At 32.1% G+C, this 21,354-nt stretch overlaps 1 protein-coding gene across 1 annotated transcript; it reads left to right on the forward strand.

Annotated features, from left to right (window-relative positions):
- The first annotated feature begins 437 nt into the window (after positions 1-437).
- LOC110803641 (1-aminocyclopropane-1-carboxylate synthase 3) lies at positions 438-3,120 on the forward strand. Its single transcript, XM_022009165.2, has 3 exons — positions 438-1,028; positions 1,149-1,309; positions 1,669-3,120. The coding sequence occupies exons 1-3, from the start codon at positions 723-725 to the stop codon at positions 2,633-2,635; spliced, it is 1,434 nt and encodes a 477-aa protein (XP_021864857.1). The 5' UTR covers positions 438-722; the 3' UTR covers positions 2,636-3,120.
- Positions 3,121-21,354: the final 18,234 nt, after the last annotated feature.

Below are 21,354 nucleotides of genomic sequence, written 5' to 3' on the forward strand. Positions count from 1 at the left end.
ACAAGGTTAATTTTCAAAATATGGTTTATGCACCCGGGTGCACAATGCTCATTGTGCACCCTGTTTTTAAATGAACATATAGTTCAAATACAAATAACATATAGCCAATGAACATATAGTTCAAATACATAGAACATATAGTTTAAATATTTCACTAGTACATGTACATTGAAATCATTCTCAATGTTCATTAGATTTTCGATAACTGTTCAACAGGGTGCACAATGAGCACTGTGCACCCAGATATATAATCCAAATTGCGGCTAATTTTTCACCAACTCTACCAGCTTATGTTGGTTATTTAATTGATTTGTTAATCATCCCTTTTATAACACGGTATAGTATTACCGAATAAATCAAAGAAAGATCGAAGGTCGCACAATACTAGTTCCTCCGATCGGTAATTTAAAACTGCATCACTATTTGGACTTAATTTGGAGTAAAATAAAATTAAAAAAAAAAAAAGCATTTGTGTTTGTATTAACAAGGGTCCCAGTCATGAAGCTGACATGGCAATATGCAGTTTCTATAAATAGCTGGAAACTCAGCTACTTGGGATCAATCAACAAATCAGTCTTACTACAACAACAACAATAACAAGTTAACAACTCATCTCTCTTCTTTCTCTCTCTACAATCTTCAATTCTTTCCTTCCATTTCCAACACCAAATAAAAACCCAACTCATTTACACTCACTTCCAGCAAATTCCAGATTGATTAAAATGACGACAATAACGACGACAACAACAACGACGAAGATCTCAGACTTAGCTGCCACCAATAACCACGGCCAAGACTCTTCTTACTTCCTGGGTTGGGAAGAATACGAGAAGAATCCATATCATGAATCCGATAACCCGGATGGTATGATCCAAATGGGTCTCGCCGAAAACCAGCTTTGTTTCGATCTTCTTGAATCATGGCTCGCTAACAACCCGGAACCCGCTTCGTTTACTAAAAATGGCAAGTCCGTTTTTAGAAACCTTGCTCTTTTTCAAGATTACCATGGCCTCCCCGAATTCAAAAAAGTAAGTACTCACAGATTATAATTGAATACTATATAATCTTTTTCAAATAATTGTATTTTGTATGTATATGTATAATGTATGAGCAAGTTACTGATGATTTGTACCTTTGCTTGTTTACAGGCTTTCGTAAACTACATGTCAATGTTGAGGGGAAATAAAGTCACATTTGACCCTAAGAAACTTGTTCTCACAGCTGGCGCTACTTCTGCTAATGAGACCCTCATTTTTTGCCTTGCCAACCCCGGCGAAGCCCTCCTTTTACCCACTCCGTACTACCCAGGGTGAGTACTACTCCGTAAATATTATTTAATACTTCATTCGTCTCATTTTACTTGCTCCACTTATCAGTTTTTGTAAAACTGTGACAGTTTTTTTTTTGTCAAGATAAAAGTAAAAATGAATAAGTTAGCTACTAACTCGTTTAAATTTTACTTACTCCATTGATCAGTTTCCGTGAGAGTTTTTTTGGGTCAAAATAAAAGTAAAAATGAATAAGTTAATTAGCTACTGACTCGTTTAAATTTTACTTACTTGATACTCTATTCGTGACTCATTTTACTTGTTCCACCGATCAGTTTTTGTGAGAGTTTTATTTTTTGAATGAATAAGTTATCTGATGAATTATGTTACATGATTTTAGGTTCGACAGAGATCTTAAGTGGAGAACTGGAGCGGAAATCGTTCCGATCAAATGCACAAGCTCAAACGGGTACAAAATAACAAAGTCAGCGCTCGAAGAAGCTTACAACTCTGCCAAAAGGCAAGGGTTGAAAGTGAAGGGAGTACTAGTGACGAACCCATCAAACCCTCTCGGTACGACATTGTCGAAAGAAGAAATAACCTTACTTCTTACTTTCGTATCAAACAAAAATGTACATTTAATCAGCGACGAGATCTACGCCGGAACCGTTTTTAACGGGTCCGGGTTTCTAAGCGTAATGGAGGTACTCATGGAAAAGAAATGGGCCAACAACAAGGATTTGGTCCAAAGTGTTCACATAGTTTCAAGTTTATCAAAGGATTTGGGTCTACCCGGGTTCAGAGTCGGAGCTATCTACTCAAACGACCCGCTAGTTGTATCCGCCGCAACAAAGATGTCAAGCTTCGGGTTAGTCTCCGCCCAAACCCAACACCTCCTCGCCGGACTTTTATCCGATACCAAATTCATGGATTACTACATCGCCCAAAACCAACGTAGGCTCCAAACCCGACACTCCATGTTAGTATCGGGTCTTAAAAAAGCAGGGGTTAACTGTTTAGACAGTAACAGCGGGCTTTTCTGCTGGGTTGATTTACGGCATTTGCTTAAATCCCCAACATTCGAATCCGAAATCGAGCTGTGGAAAGAGATTGTTTACGAAGTGAAATTGAATGTTTCACCCGGGTCATCGTGTCATTGCTCCGAACCCGGTTGGTTCCGGGTTTGTTTCGCGAATATGTCCGATGATACACTGGATTTATCCATGCAACGAATTAAGGAGTTTATTGATATTAAGTTGAATAAAAACAGTCATCAATCAAAGAGGAATTCAAGAAGAATGAGGTCACTGAGTAAGTGGGTTTTTCGATTATCGTTTGACGGCGACAGGGTGCCGGAAGAACGATAATTACGGTCGATTAATTTTCCGACCACCACCCCAACCACCGCCTGTGTGAATCTCATTCATCATCATCATCATCAAATCAGTAAATTATTTTTTTCTTTTAATTAAGGATTAATTAATTAGTGTGAAAACTAAGCATGTGTCATGTGTAATTTTATTTTATTTTTTTTTTAATTTTTTTTTCCCGCCGCTGCTGTTTTTAGTTGCTTGATAGGCAGGGTACAAAAAGTTTCTGTTTTTGGAAGGGTCGGCCTTGTTTTTGAAGGGAATTGATTACTGAGTAAGATCAATTCCTTTTTAGAGAGACAACAACAAAAAAAAAAAGGAAAAAGAAAAGAGTAATTAAGATTAAGATTATTGTAGAGTTGTCATCAGCACTCGGTCCATGTGGACACGAAGTGGCTTTCATATTACTTTCTTAATACAAGTACCATTGTTTACATTATTATTCTTTCTTGGAAATAATAATCCAACTTTTTATCATCATATATATTACATTGAATTAATTTCTTTATTGGTTTTCTCTTTTTAGATTAATCCTATTCCCAAACCCAAAAAAAAAGAGGATGTTTTACGGGTATGATGAAAAAATATACTCCGTAATTGTTATTATTTTACATAAGTTAAACGAACAGTATTACAAACTACAGAAAGTAAAATCTCCGTAATTAGGAGAATGATCGATGTGATACATTGCAGAAGAATACAAAACGAAAATATTTTTGATTGCTTCCTTTTTATTCAATAATTTAAGTGAATCATAATATTGTCAGGTTTGTAATTTTTTTTATTGAACTAGAATAAATAAATTTTGCCTATTTTGTTAAGTAATAAATAAATGGTGGTTATTGAAAATGAATTTAGATGTAATATGACAAGTAAATAAGTAATATTATACTTCCTCCGTCTTTTAATACTCGCAACGTTTGTTAGTTTCACGCATGCCAATGCACAACTTTGATCATTTATATCTTAAATTCTCTTTATGCAAAAATTATAAAAAGTTGATATTTTGAAAATACACATTGAGACGAATCCAACAAGATCCTACATGACTATATTTTATCTTATATAAAAAGCATTAAGAATAGTCAAAGTAGATTATATGAATAGTGACAAAAGTCCAAACGTTGCGAGTATTAAAAGACGGAGGAAGTACATAGAGGTGAGGCTTCTCTTTAATTTAGGGTCATAGTAGGCCATGGCCCCCTGTAAGTCCTTATAGACACTTGGAAAATTGCCAAGTCTATAAATAAAGCCAATAGTTTTGGAGTTTTCATAAGTGTGGCCCCCTTCATCCCTTCGTAGTTTATACTCCCTCCGTCCCGGAATACTTGACCTGTTTTCCTTATTGGGCCGTCCCTTAATACTTGACCTGTTTCTAAAAATGGAAATATTCTAACAATATTATATTATTTTTCACTCCACCCCTATTAACCCACCTACCCCCTACTCCATACAAAAAATAATTAAAAATTCAACCCCTACTCTCCCCCAACCCCACCTCTTAACCCACCTCCTACTAACTACATTAAAATAATACCCCACTATCAACTATTACCTATTAAATTAAATAAGTCAATTCAAGTCCCTTAAACTCTGTGCCGGTCAAACCGGGTCGAGTATTCCGGGACGGAGGGAGTATAAGTATACAAACTTTCATATGAGTTGAATTTACACAAAAAATTACCTCAGTAGTATAAGTTAAGCAATGGAAACAGTTAGATAAACAATGAAATCAATTAGTTAATCACTGAAATCAATTAATTAAGCAATAAAACTAATTAGTTAAGTAATAATTTAACCAATTGTTTAAGCAATGAAACCAATTAGTTAAACAATCAAAGTAGTCTTTTCGGTAAGGCAGTCTTACACAAAAATTGCCGATATAAGTAATGGAGAAATATATACCAGCTATATAATTAATCATTTTGAAACTTACTACCTTTAAAAATTATTCTGAAAGTTACCATCTTAATTTTTCTAAAACTTAAAAAATTAACACTAATTAACGGTTTATGCTAATATCTCCGTCAAGTGAAATCCAATTGATATTTTTCATTTCCTCTATGTTCTTGTTCATTTCCACAAATTCCCTTTTAACTAACTATTCTCATCCTCTATATTTATTTATAAACTAGTACTAACCTCGTATTATGCGCCTATATACGGCTTTTGTTATGTTTTAAACGTGACTTTAATTTTTTAATTTTTCACACGACTAAGAGAGTAAATGTACTTCGTTTCGTGTTTCACTAACAAAACTATGTAGATAATAATATAAGTTGGTATATTATACTACTAGATATTAATAGAAAAAATAAAAGATAAAGAGACATGAAATATATTGGAGGTGAAATTGTAATACCTCGTATTTTTATAATATTTATAAATATATTTTATTATATTTATAAAGCATTTTACGATTTATTATCATTTAAATAATATTTAAGCGCATTGCATTTAATGTATTTTAATTAATTAGAATATTTATTATTTTACGCATTGCAAATGATTTTTAAAGCTTCGGGTTTTAGATAAAAAGTCCAATTCGTTTTATTAATCGAGCCCAATCCAAAGAGTTTAATTTAAATCCTAAGCTAGCCCAATTCATTTAATTCCTAAGCCCAACTCAAATATCCTAAGCCTAGTCCATCAAGGGATTAGGGAGCCTATAAATAGGACTCCCCCATCATTAAATGAGCCCCTAAAATTCATAAACCCTATTTTTGCTTTGCTTGCCCAACACTCCTCTTTCCTCTCTCTTTGCTCGGCACCCGCACGGCCTCGTGCCCTCGAGCCCTCGTGCTCGCCCGCCTCTCGCCCACACACTCTCCCTCGCCTCTCCTCTCTTGCCCGCAACCGCAGCGAGCACTCGTGCGCTGCTGCTGTTGCTCGTGTGCTCGTGCACACCCCTGCTCGCCTCGCTTGTTTCGTGTGCTCAGCGCACACCCCTGCCTTGTCCCTCTCTCGCTCGTGCCCTCGCGCACAGCGCTGCACCCATACTCTCGCTCTCTCCTTCGCGCCCAGCGCGCGCGCGCCCCCTCTCTCTCGCTCGCGCCTGTCGCTGCTCGTCTCCCTTGCTGCGCGCATACACACGATCGTGTGTGTGTGTGTTGTTCGTGTTCATAATTCGATTTCTTTTTCGCCCAATCACATTAATTCGTGGTTGTTCCGTGCTATAGGCCGGATTGGTATAATTCTATTCTTCCTTACCTATTCTATTTAAATTCTGTATTTTAAATTATTATATTAATATTGTTTTGAGTAATTAAAATGCTGGGAACCGGTTATGAATACCGTGGTTTGAGGATTTGTGTGTTGTGATTCATTAGGCTTGTTTTAATTATTAAAGGATGAATTTTCAGATTTGTTTATTGAATAAAGCATTGATTTTTATCATGATAAACTAGTGTTATTGGGATTTTCAAGTTAGGGTTTTAACCTAGACCTAATGGATCAATTGATTAGCATAATTAGGTGATGATTTTAATTTTGATAATCAATTATATTTTCAAATTTGAATAAAGGTTTAAAGTGTCGATTTTTATTGATTTTAATGGCGGAAAAAGTATGTTTTCGTACTAAGGATTGATTTTGCAAATTGAGACGTTTTTATTATTGAAAAACGATTGAATTCTAAAGTCTAAAGGAGGATTTAAATTTTATAAAGTTGCTGGAAATTTAATGAACATGGAAATAATTTAAGTTTCATTATTTTGATGATAGGAGGTGATTTCTAGTTGAGTGCTCGTTATTGCAAAGTGCCCCCTACGCTTAGGTATTCAAGGTACGTACAAGTCTAGGGCGACCACACCTTTTTGTCAATGACATTACATGATTGTTTTTGATGTGAATTACATTATGTGGAATCATGTTTATTTTGGTGAACGAGCATGTGATTTGTGATGTTGGATTTATTGGATTAGTTGTTGAACAAGCATGTTGAAATTATTATGAGTATGGATTTCATTGTCAATCATGTTGTTCAATATTTATGCATGTATGGTTTATTTCACATGCAAGGGATGAATTATTTATTTGTATGCTATTTGTACGGGATGTCTAGCATAATTTGAGCCAATTATTTGTACCTCGTTGTACTACTTATTTTACCACATGCGAAGGGTTAGCTCACGTAAGTCACCGCACATGTAGGGTTCAGTTGGGAATATTATGTATGAAATGAATTAGGATTTGTCGTGCAAGGGCACAACCCTCATGTTAATATGCATGATGTGGAGTCTCACTTTGGTGAGGAGGAACATGGTAGTAATATCACAAGTGTCTTGCTTGGTTGATCACAAGTCTTAAAGCATTAAAATAAGATTGTTTTGGTTGTCGTTTATTAATTGTATGTATGCATGTTGTCGAGTCTTGAGTTCGCCTTTAATAAAATATTAATAAACGTAAAGTGCAACCTGAACAAGCTTCAAAACTCTTGGAACGTATATACCTTGAGTATGAACAATGGGGGGAGTCTTGCCGGAAAGCTCGTACTCCTACTAATGATACAAGACGTTGTTTCATTTATATTATGCGCATGAATTCCGTCGGTATGGCCCGACACTCGGTATGGCCCGATTTTATTATTATTATATTTGGTGTATGGTTGGCTCCCATCACCTTTTTCCATCATGGAATATTTCTTTGGCCCGTTCGAAGCTTATTCTAATTAAATTGTGAGTCAAGAGTCGAGTCAAGAGTCGAGTCAAGAGTCGAGTCTTGTATTCATGATTGTTTGTTAATTATTATATGGCTTTTGCATGTTGATTAGTATTTAGTGAGTGATGCATGTTTTAGTTTCATTCACCCTATGCTTGTAAGTACTCAGCTTTTGCTGACTACGTGCTTTGTGTGTTCTGGTCATGGCCTTTGCCTTAATGACCCCATGATGATCTATCATTTGCACTTGCATTGATGGGGAGTAGAATAAAATAGCAGGTTGGTAGATCCTAATCATGTGGCTTGGGATGATCGAGAGAGTTGCATGTTTTCGTATTTTAAAACTATTTAACTTCACTTTAATTATGTTTGAAACGTTTGAATCATTTACACTTTGGGTTTTGGGCCATTATGGTTCCAAATTGTAGGAGGCCTCAATATTTCATTAATTATGGTTTTTAAAAGTTAGTTGACATTTGATTCCGCTGCGTAATTCTGGTAATAGCCTTAACCGTTATCACGGTGGCGGTAATGCTTTAGTAATTCCTTTATTTTAAGTTGGAAAATGATTTTATAAAAGCAAGGAATTATTAGGGTGTTATAGAAATGGCATGAGTTATTTCGGTGGTGAAGAGATATGAAAATGGTGAAGGAGTTAAGGGGCGTGAAATTTAAAATGGAAAGATGTTATTAAGGAGGGACACGTGACACTCCAGATTTTTTGCAAATATTCATGTTATAAAATATTAGTATCGATGTCTCCTCTTCTATTCTCACTCTACATATTCACCAACCCACCTACACAAATCATGCTTGTTAGTTAACAATCTACGGTCTACCTAATACTACGTAGTTGACAATTAACTAATTTAATTTACTGAAATTAAAAAATCCCCAATAATTCAATTAATTGAAGAAACCTATTGTTGTTGAAATGCTTGTAAGAATCAACAAGTCTTTATTTTGATATAAATGCTATCAATTTAATCATAATTGAGTGATTAGCCATTCACATTACTGCTTATTTCCCCAAAATATCCAACAAACCACTTTCAAATTTCATACAAATGTAAATTTCCTATTTGATGTGGTAAATTAAAGAAGATAATGAAATGAAACTAAATCGTGGTTTATAAAAAGGGCAAAAAAAAGCCACATGGGCCCCAATAGACGGAAAGATTAACATAGACTGTTAACATAGACGGAGTACGTGGTAATTTTATTTTCAAAATTTAAAGTGATAAATTTCACAATAACTTGTTTGAGGTGATATTTTCGAAAAATTGACACATATATGAAAAAATAAATAAAATCTTAAGATTTATAAGAAAAATGAGATACAAGTCTTGAGGTGAAAAAGAATTACTAATGGATTTGGTATAGTACAATACAAATTCATTGTTATTTATCTTGATTTGTTACTCTTGCTAATGGAGCAACTAGATATCTTATAAGTATATAGACTTTATATACTACTTCCGTTTGAAGTCTGCACAATTGTTACGCTTTTGTTCACGTTTATCAGTGTACAGCTAATTGAGGATTTGGCTATAATACGAACTCACGTGATATTTTGATATTTGGTATAAGTACGGAGTAGTAATATTCTGTTAAAGTTTAAAAGTTTGATCTCGAAATATAAAATATAACTCTATTTTGAAACGGAGAGAGGACTATGTATTTTGCAATTGTCAAATCTTTAGAAAAATAAAGAGCCGGAGATTCTATAGTTGATGTTTGTTCAAGTTAGTTAGTTAAGATCCCGTTGAAAAAATTCGGTAATGAAGTTATTATTGGTAATTAATAATGTGATGCATTATATAATCCAATAATTGGGGAGTATTATTTAGAAGGGGGGGTGGGGTGGGGAGATGGGATAATAAATGTTGAAATAAAAATAAACGACCAAGAAAAGTAATGCCACGTGGACGTACAATTGGTAGATGAGATTATGTTTTTTTTTTTATAAATATAGATTGTTTTAATATACTACTTATGTTTCATAATTATTTTTACAGTTACTTATTTGGAAGAGTGTGTAAAAAAATGGACGAATATAATAAAATATGGATAACGCAAAGTAAGAGTGTACTACCTCGTCCCTAAAAGATTGTCCCATTGCAAAATTTGGGTCATACTTTGAAAACTTTGACTACTCCTCCGTATGAATTATCATTAACCTATTAGAAATAAATCAATAATATAGTCGTGTCTTGAAGACCATGAAAAGTCTTGTTAGATCACGTAGGGGTCTTGTTAGATTCGGTTCATTATATTTATATTCAGAATATTAACCCTTTTGTAACTTTTACTAGTGTAAAATTAGAGGATATTTACATTTTAAGTCGTGTCTTGAATACCGTGAAAAGTCAAATGGAGAAATCTCTTAGGGACGGAAAAACCTGGGAGGATGTAAGAAAAAAATTAATAAAGTAAGAGAAAGTGAGTGAAAAGTTGTAAATATTATAATTTCTATGAGATGTTAGGGGTAATATTGTAAATTTCATGTTAAAAAATAGTAACTGCTTGGGAATACAAACGGCTCACGACACGTCGACACATGGGCCATACGCAATAGGCCTTGACGAACATTAACATGGGTAAAATACATATATTAGGGATGACCCATGGGAGACGGCCCACAAGGGCCGGCCGGCCCGTAATAATTAAGATCGTCTAAGTATACTCCGCCGAATGGATGTGGTCCCAAATCTAACAGAAGTCGGCTAGGCAAAGAGTTCGTGTTGACCAAGGAACCAGATTAGGGTTTCTATCCTATATTCCTATATATACGGCCCGGATGCACATCAGAAGGCACACAATCAATAAACCTTAAACCTAATTCTGGAACTTAAGCCCAGAGCCTCCGTCTAACTCCGGTTTAGGAAGAAGACTCTTGAAGACCTCTCGTCGTCTTTACCGTACGACTCATTAGTCAATGATCCCCTGTATTTTTACCGAAACAGTAACAATATAAAGAACATTATAAAACAGACTAAAACGAAAAAGATAATGATCATTTTAAGACGTACTACCTCCGTTTCATTAAGTTATTTGCGGTTTAAAAATTGTGTTCAATAATAAAAACGTTGGCCATAAATTCTCACTATTATATCTATCAAATATTATATATCAAGAGATATCTTGTTAGATTCGTCTCAATATGTATTTTATAAATATCAAATTTTTATAATTTTTTGTCGTATAGAATTGGATGTATTAACGGTCAAACATTGCCCCAGAGTCCGTGCAAATAGTAAGTGTAAAGATCATTTTGAAAGAGAGGTAATAGCATATAGATTATGTTGCTTGATAAGTGGACAAACGCGAAGTAATTAAATGGTTGTTATTACTCCTCGTACAGAATTGGATATATTAACGGTCAAACTAACATTGCACCAGAATCCGTGCAAATAATAAATGTAAAGATATTTTTGAAACAGAGGTAGTAGCATATAGATTATGTTGCTTGATAAGTGGACAAACGTGAAGTAAATGGTTGTTATTACTCCTCCTTCTATAAATAATATCAGCGAGATTAACGGCGTGTTTGGCCGGTTTTACCACCCCATAATCCTTATACTTATTTAACCGACCACCACTTTTTCTCATGGAGTATGTCGATCGATCAATCGATCTCTTTCCTTTTTCATCTTACTCCGTATTATTTGGTGGAAGTGGAACGTACGTCATTTGAGCCGTTATACTAGGCTACTAGAATTAATTCAAATCTTATTTTATTTTCTTGGGGGAAACTTTATAATAATATTATAATAATCATACTATTATTTGGAGGGGGAAATAATTAATTTGAGTTATTAGTGTTCATTGGATCTTTGAAGAATTTGGAGAAACAAATCTCCTAGTAGTAAGATAAAATCTTTGTAGTAAAAGCTAACTTCATGATCAATTGAAAATTTGAAATTACCCATATAGTAGTGCATTGTATTTGAATGTATTGCATGGAAATGTGGAATTGTGTGATGAATGTATCAATTATGTGCATACGTTACTACTCAACTCATGCATGTTTCCCTACTAGAGTAATTAACTTATTACCACTAGTACCAGGCTTATAATTGCTAACTAGTTAGTGGCCCGGGCGATGCCCAAAGTATTGCATATAGTTTAAGTTGTTTTTATTAATTTCAAGTTCACTTATAAATTTTTGTGCGTATGCATTTAAAGAATAATATGACGTTCATATATATGCTGTTGAAAAATAAAATTGGATAATCAACAATCGATAGACGAATTTTTTGAGTAATTTCTATTACTTGCGTAAAACTTTATTTGATTAGCTAAAGGAAAGCGAATCAATTTTTTCCATTTTTTTCTCTATTAATTTTTATGTTTGATCTAGACATATTTTTAGAAAAGATATACTACGTACTACGTATAATTTGATTAATAAATGAATAATGAAGGAAGAAGTTTTTTTTATCATAAATTGTTAAGAAAGTACATAAATTTGGGCATTAATGTTTTATACATTCATAAGTATAGTTTTTCTCTTTTTTAATAGTTTTAAAGTCATAAGTTGTATTCTTGTAGTGATGGATAAAACTTTGTGTTAACATACAAGAGGTCATGATGAGTTCAAGGATGAATGTGAACTTTTTTTTGTGAGGACACAATAATCAATAATGTGTGTGTAAGACATGGCGCGGCGCCATGTCACTTGCCAAGTCATCGTGACATATGGAGAGATGCATGGATTGCCTTGGAGTTTTAATATATATATATATCTCTATTATATAAAGGAATAGCTGAGGGTAATTTCGTAATCACACTTTTGGTGTCCCCTGTGGAAAAGACAATAATACCCTCAGTTAATTCACAATTTAATTAATTAATGCCCCCACTAATTACAAAGTTTAAATTACTACTCCATTAATTATAAAAGGCAATATAAAAGGCAAAAGAGAGTGTTTAAAGCTTTAAGTTGATAATCAATCTCTTATAATTACGTAAAATTATTAAAAAAATTGGTGGAAATATTAGTTAATTACGAAATTATTATCGTTTCGTTTTTTAAGTTTTCAATTTATGCATCGATCATTTGCGGTAGTTTTCAAACTATGATCATACATAATTGTCTCAACAAATTTGGTGGATCTCAATCTATCGTTTCGGTTTTTAAGTTTTCAACTTACGCCTTTTGTTGCTATAGATCTTTCATACCATTTTCTTAACTATTCGATTAGTTACGAAGTCTTGAAATAGGTATTAAGAAATTGGTTAAGATGCTTTCAAAAAAAAAAAAAAAAAGAGGTAATCATTTTACGATAGCAATATTAATTTCTCAATATCGGCCTACACGCATTCTAAAAATTCACGCCGCATCGCGTGCATAAAATACCAGTAGACTAGATTAGATCCCGTGCACACACGTATTTTGATAATTTTTTTCACAAATTATTTAACGGATAATCTCTCAAACTACTGCATAGTTATAACATTTTTAACAAGTACTCGTTTAAATTTATTCATCTAATGTGCATATTTAAAATTCTAATATGGTAATTTGACCAAAATATTGAGTGATATATTTTCCATTATTAATATAGCGATTTGACTAAAATATTACCAATTTAGAATAATTATTATTACGTCGTATCTATTATTGCCATAGTTTGTAAACTAAATTTTGTTTCCATATATAAATAGTTTATAAAAAAAAAAAAAAAAAACAGATACACTTTTTTGGGAAGGTGGTTTTTGGCGGGAAAAAATTACATCAGAAATTGACATGTGTCATTCCTGGTGTCTCTTTTAGTATATAACTAGATTAGGTCCCGTGCACGCACGGATATTTAAAAATTATTATTTGACCATCTTTTTTATAAAAATTTTAATTGAATTATTTATCCCTTAAATCTATTGTGTAATTAATAATCTCGAATGTACTCATTTTATCATATTTTAACATACTACGTATTATATATTTTATATGTTTAATATGATGATCTGACTAAAATATTTGATATATTTAAATATGCTAATTTGACCAAAATATGGAGTAAGAATATTTTCTATTATTGACATGACAGTTTGACTAAAATTTTACCAAAATTTTAATAATGGCATATTCCATAATCCTATATTTTTTTCCATATATAAACACTTATACAAAAGGAGAGAAAATAAAAAAAGAATAAAATAAAGGAAAAATTTATAAAGGCAGTCCCAACTATGGACGTTTATCTTTAAAAGGTCCCAACTACGGATTATTACTGGCCGGTCCCAACTAAAGGGGTTGTTGACTTTGCGTGGGTCTTTTTCCAAAATGACCGGTTTACTAAGTTGAAGACGATGACGTGTCGGGTCATTTAAAAAAATCACGTGCCACTTTAAAACAAATCCACCCATTTAATAAAAAGCCCACCCATTTAACTAAAATCCCACCCATTAAATAAAAAACCAACCACTTAAAATACCCACCCAGTTATTTGGGTGTTTGATTTTAATTTTTTTTTTTTTTTTTTACCTCCTTGCTCCCTCAGCAACACCACCTGCAACAACCTCCCACCACCCTAGCTAGCTACCAAACCCAACCGTCGACCCCAAAATCTCACCGCCCACCACATGTCTGTTTACCGATCTCCCTTCTGTCTTTCACTTCTCGGTTTCCGTCCAACGCAAACCCGAACGGAGAAGCCGCACTCCACTCTCCTCTCGCTCACACCATATCCGTCAGAGCTGCGAACTCGCCGCACTACACTCCCCTCTCGCCGGAGATGCAAACAAGCCGCCCTACACTCCCCTCTATTTCGCGGCGGGGTTCGAAGGTTCCAACCCAGATCTCGCCGCCCACAACCCAATTCTCGCCGGAGAAGGTTTGAACGACAATGGCCGTGCACAAGATCTCCTTGTTTTTAATTTTTTTTTATTAAATTAAAAAAATAATTATTTGCCGGCAGTGGAGGCTGAAGGGGCCGGCGCTGGAGGCTGAAGGGGAGAGTTTGCGCGCAGCGTGAAGGTGAGAGGCGAGGAGGGAGGAGAGGAAAGTGGTGGCCGGCGGTGGATGCGGGGGTGGATTTGGTGGAGAGAGAAAAAAGTTTAGAATATTTATTTTGGGTAAAAAAATAATCCTTGACTTACACATCCGGTCACCGGTAAAAAGACCCACGCAAAGTAAACACCCCCCTTAGTTGGGACCAGTCAGTAATAATCCATACTTGGGACCTTTTAAAGATAAACGTCCATAGTTCAGACTGCCTTTATCAATTTTTCCTAAAATAAATATGTCTTTTTAGGAAAGAGTTTTTGGCGGGAATATTTTTCACCAGGAAATGACACGTGTCATTCCTGGTGTCTCTTTTAGTATATAGTAATAGATAATAGATAGATTACTCCATAGTAATAGAATTAGACAGATAAATTTAGTTAAGTTCGGATCAATTCGATCAGATAAAATAAATTTTAAGAGAATTAAGTGAAGATTAGGTAAATAAAACGCACCCTTTATAAAAAATTAATTATCCCTTCAAAATCACGGTGAATGTAACCAATTGCATGTTGTTTCAGTTTTGATTGAGGCTGAACTTGGTAGGGATGACTCGTGTTCGATCCCCCGCAACAACAATTGGGAGGGGACTGAAACCTATCCACCCAAAACTCGCCCCGAATTCGGATTATCCCTAAAGGTGAACCGAGTGCTAACACCAAAAAAAATAAATCATTGTCAATGTATAAAATTAATTGGGTAACCCTTTAAATGTGTATCAAATATGTTAAAACACTACAAAATTATGCATTTTTCGAAACGGATTTTGAGACGGATACTATAACAATCTCAAACTTGATCGAGACGGATTACTAGCTAAAATTTTTTCGTTAAATTAAAATTGAGATGAAAATGTATCGGAGTATTAAGTTTCAAAAATTCCGTCTCTTATTTATAATGGATTGTCAAAATTTCGTCTCAATTTTTTTAATATGCTCTCTATAAGGACGACCTTGTTTCTTCACAAATCCATCAATAATCATCATTTTAAGACAGATTTAGACTATTTGGAGACGAAATTCCTCATCTCTTTAAAATGATTATTTTGTAGTGAAAATTTCAAAAAATAAATAAATAACTAGGTTAAAATTACCCCGATATATAATAATTTGTATGTACACCTAATACGTGCTAGAACTTTTGTTGGTAGCTAATTAGGATCTTTTAATAGCCAATTTTTATTTTTCATATTCCGCTTTGCAACATTTATCTAACGACTTGCGTATGATGCCTAGGGCATCTGTTAATTGCGGAAATTCTATGTATTAGTAACTAACTAGTATAGCACCCGTGCGATGCACGATTTATAAGTTTTATCATTAATTTTACACGATTTAAATTACATCTAATTTAGTGAGTAATAGTGGATATCTTAACAATAACAAGTATTCACTCTGTCCTAGATTAGTTTTTACACTTTCTACTTTCATTTGTCCCACATTAGGTTTTACACTTCTATTTTGGGAAAGACCCCAAATTATTTTAATACATCTTTTTTTCCAGTGCCAAAAAGTTTGGGTCTTACACTCTCGCACATTTAATTAAAACGTACTTCATTATTTTCTATCACATCTACTTTTCAATAAAATAATACCATTATCTCTTTTAACATCTATTTTTCCAATAAAATAATATTTGATAACCAAGCAACAACTTATCTTCTAAACCTATGTGTCCTGATAAGTGTTACAACTAATTTAGGACGGATGGGGTACGATTAATGGCCTCCAAATTAAATACGGACTTTCAAAATCACACATTGCCTCAATCCTCTCCCCCTAAAATCCCTAATTTTTTCTATTTGTCTAGCGGGTGTCATCTACATTTTTGCTGGTGATGGTAAACCTAATTTCTTGTTAATTTTTTTTTGTAAATTTACTTTTACCACCTAATAAGATCGACAAATTGTTTTTTACCACCATAAAATGAAATAAATATTTTTACCACATCTTAACTGAAAGATGGACGAAAATATTATGTGAGACTCCTTTTTTACGCACATCAAACATAAAATCATACCTTAAATTAACTCGATTCCCGTTTGCAAATAGGAAAGGAATCATGTCTTTATAAATTTGAAAAATATTACCAAATTATATGATTTAATGGGAAGCAAAAAAATGGTAGCTTATATTATTATATACATGAAATCTCGAAAGAAGATAAAGAAATCAGAAATATAATCGTTGAAAATGGGTCCGCATAACATTTCGTCCATCTTTCCGATTAAGTGGTGGTAAAAAAATAAATTTTATTTTACTTTTCGGTGGTAAAATTAATTTCTAGTTTTTTAGGTGGTAAAATATAATTTATCGATTTTTTGGGTGGTAAAAGTAAAACATTTCCTTATTATTATAAAGCATATGACTTTTATTTATTTAATTTTTTTATTTTTTTTTGCATTAGTAGAATTTTGTCTCATATTTCAATGGGTTTCCATTCTTATAAGCCACGTAGAGGAGTCAATCTTTTTCAAAAAACATAATAAAATTTGACACTTACAAAAAATAAGATTATACTCTATAGTGAACTTAAGATTCAAATATTCAATTTTTTTGTCATCCTAAAGCCAAAATAAAAATATATTTATTTATATTAGTAAATATTGATCACATCTAAAGACTTCTATTTTCCAATCCCAATATATTCTTTTAAACGACGATTTTTTCACCATATATTCTTTAGGTTTACAAATATTTACCAAATACCCTCTTATTTTCAATAATTCACCATATAACTCTGAGACTTTATAAATTTCCAGCGTGCCAATGACGTCAAATATCCGTTAGAATTTCTCAGTTTCATCTTCGTCGTCTCTCAGTTTCATTTTCTTTTCTCTCCACCTTCGTCATCTATTTTTATTCTCGACTTACACTATCACTTATCTATTAAATAATTTTAAACAAATGATTATTATTATTTTTAGAAATAGTTTTTTGAAAAACTACTTTTTTCTAGGACTCCCTCATTCCATAAAGTTTCCACCTTTTCATTACGTGTGTTTTCCAATGTACTACTTTGAGTATTAATATCCTCAATTACGTATTAGTAAAAATTATAAAAATTTGATTTGTAAAGTTTGCATTGATATGGATCAAATAAGATCCCACAAGCTAAGGTTTTACTAATATTTAAACTACTAATTATGGTAAAAAAATTAAACTTTATAAACCCGAGGAAGTATAAGACTCGTGCGCTGCACTTTTTAAAATTTAGACTAATAATTTTAATACAGTCTTATTAAGACTATATTAGTTTGTAAGGCTATAATACACTTAGGATATAGTATAACAATATATAGGGATTGTGGAATGGAATTTTAGTTTGTTACAATATTATAATAAGATTACTTGGACAGTTGGACTTAATAAAGCCCTTAGATGTACTATATATGGAATGATTGATTTTATGTTTTTTTCTTTTTGTTTCTTCCTTTTATCTTTATCACAGGTAAAAAAAACGTGTATATATATATATATATATATATATATATATATATATATATATATATATATATTATATATATATATATATATATATATATATATATATATATATTAAGATCACTTTTGATTTATTAGAAAATAAATTATTATTCGACATAAAATGTTTACCCTCAAAAATGAAAATTGTGTATAATGAATATAATATAATTATATCTTACTAATATGAAAGCCTAGCAATGAAATTTGAGTTATTGATATATATAAATCTCTGATTTCTATTAAAACTAATTATGCATTTTGCATCAGAGGCTATCTAAAATTTAATGATATATGTAAAATAAAGTCAAATATTTTTATGAAGTAAAAGTTAACTAAATAATTAAAGAATTAATTATTTTAATACGTTTTTATATCTGTAAGAGAGGCAAATCAGAGAGTGGCATTTTTTCACATTGATTTACTCTCTTTTAGTATAATATATAGTATATTACCCGTGCGATACACGATTTATGATCTAAATATTACTTGTGCATGAAATTTTATATAGTTATATACAATTGTCTTCCAAATAGATCTTATATATATTATTCTAATTACAATCCAAATCAACCACATATGAAGAAAATTTGTGGGAGACCCTCCTATTCCAAACAAAGATTATTTTCACCTCCGTTCATCACCATGGCAAACATAAAGTTAAATGAGAGAAACGATATAATATTAGTAAAAGTGTGTCATTTATAGAAACAGGGCGAGTATTAAGAGACGACTATATAAGGAAAGTAGAGCGAGTATTAAGGGACTGGGGGAGTAACATATTAGCATTTTCATCTTTGCAAGTTAATTTGCCATAATTTATTATATAATAGCGTAGATAATCGAAACATTCGTGTAATAATTACTTAAGCCTCTGATTACATGCATAAATATATGTCCATATATTTTGGATAATATTTTTAACTACGTCAAAATAATATATGACATGGATATTTTTTATTAAATAACATAAAATCAGCTTTTTATGTTTAGGAGAGAAATTTAGCATAATATATGAATATGTAAGAATCGAAATCTTGGTAGTTTGCAAATTTACTACGTACGCAATATTTTTAGGATGTTTATTATTAACATAATCTTTAAGTTTTATGATGGTAATCAATATTATCTTCTCTGATTATTCCTCAATAAGACAATATATATATATATATATATATATATATATATATATATATATATATATATATATATATATATATATATATATATATATATATATATATATATATATATATATATATATATATATATATATATATAAAGGAGGCATATTTGCTGAAATATTAGAGCGCTACCTAGGATTACTATTGGTTTCGGCCAATGAAAAATAAGATTTCTAATTTATTTTTGAATTAAAAAAATCAAGTGTCACGTAGATAATTAATTAGGTGTCACGTAGGTATTTTAATTAATTAATTGTTAATATATACAACTCCATCTAAAATCAAACACTCTAAAAATTAAAAATTAAATCTAAAATAAAATTCATCCAAAATCAAACACTAATCTAAAATAAAATAAATAAAATTCAATTTAAAATCAAACATTAATCCAATATTAGAGCGCGACGTAGGAAATACAATGGTTTCCGCCAATGAAAAATAAGATTTCAAAATTAATTTTGAATTAAAAAAGTCGAGTGTCACATAGATAAATAATTAAGTGTCACGTAGAAATTTTTATCAATTAATTATTCATATTACGCATATAAATTTCATCCAAAAAAAGCACTCTCATAAATAAAAAAATAAATCTAAAATGAAATTCAATGAAAAATAAAAAAAAATTAATCTAATATAATATATAAATACAATTTAATAGAATCCGTGCATCGCACGGGCTAAAATCTAGTTTAGCATAATATATGAATCTTTAGCGTATAATTCTTCCTCAATAAGAGAATATTTAGCATAATATATATGAATCTTTTAGTGTATTTTTTTGAAAGTTTTACATAAATTACGTGATATTATGTGATATTAGGAGAGAATTTTAAACTTGTTTTCCTAAAAAAAATTGACAAACAATTTAATGGGTTGAATCCAGTTTATGCGTTATACATGGTGATCCTTTTTTGGAAATTGGAACATATTTTACATAATATTAGTGGACTTTGTATTATTTGTTGGTTAATTGTTTTTTTAAACTTAATTATTTATATTAAAAGAGAGACCAATCAATGAGTGACAAATGTCATCACCACATTGATTTCCTCTCTTTTAGTATATTATATAGATAAAGGATAGGAGTACATCATTAAAGCCAAAGCACACACAACCTAATGCTCATTTGCATAAAAATAAAATAGATAAAAGAAATTCATTATCTATAATTTAGTATTTAGATTGAATAGAAAAAACTATACGTAATAATATGAACTACCTCCGTTTCAAGACGATCTTTACATTTTCCGTTTTAGTCAATTTCATAATGTTTCTTTACACTTTGTCTTATTCTATTTTGGACATGAAAATTTACTACATTACCCTTCTTACCCCACAATATTTATAATTTTCCACTTACTTTCTCTTACTTTATTTATTTTGTTTTTACACCCACCCACATTTTTACACATTTTTCTTACTTTATCCGTATTTTATTATATTCAACCAACTATTCTATTTTTGTCTTAATATTTGTGCAAATAGTAACTGTAAAAATCTTTATGAAACAGAGGTAGTACCATTTAATTTCATAAGAAATCAGTACCGCATTTGACATTTTGTAATGGATTACAAAATGATTTTTCTTGATCTGGCTAGGTAAGTAATCAAGTGCGATTATGAGATGGTATAAGAGTTGTTTAACGTATCTATTCATGAAGTATATACGTACGGAGTAGGTAACAAAATTAAAAACAAACAAAAAATGCAGACCAAATTAGTATGAATAAGAATCTAAAGTATACTTGTTTAGTAATTCAAATACTTCTACCTGGTATACTAAACGATGTGTGATAGGGAAAATTAAAATACTCTCCAAAAAAGAAAATTGGCACAAAGTGGTATACTAGGAGTGACTCAAGCGAAAACCTGCGTAGCTGAGCTGACTAACCTGTGATAGGTGTTGGTTCAATGGGATATCTTCTTTTTACTTAGTAAAAAAATTCTTCTCCTAAAAAAGAACTCTAGCTATTTGCAGTTTTAGTTTGCACATAACTAACCAGATATAAGAGGCACCAGTTTAATTGACTCGTCCATACGTACGTGTTAGATGGTTGACCAGTCTAGCTAGGAGCAGTCCAAGGCGTTGGTGAGTCGGGTTGGGCGGATTTCAGGCCGAGCACACTAGTCTGACCCACACCTAGCCCACTTGTACCAGGTTCTAGCCAGACTGGGCCAAAAGTTCCAAAAATATGGCTCATGTACGGCCCAAGGCCCACGTGCCAGACATGCCCGTTGTGTCTAAGTCTAGTTTACTCAATTTAGCGTGTTTTTGTCATATCGAGTCGATCATGATGGACCATTCTTTGTCGTACTTTTTCGTGCCGGGTCGAATCTCGGGCCGGACGGCCTAATGCCATCTTAATTATTTGGTGTTAAAAT

This window comes from Spinacia oleracea, chromosome 3 (genome assembly GCF_020520425.1).
Source record: "Spinacia oleracea cultivar Varoflay chromosome 3, BTI_SOV_V1, whole genome shotgun sequence".
NCBI classification, from domain to species: Eukaryota; Viridiplantae; Streptophyta; class Magnoliopsida; order Caryophyllales; family Amaranthaceae; genus Spinacia; species Spinacia oleracea.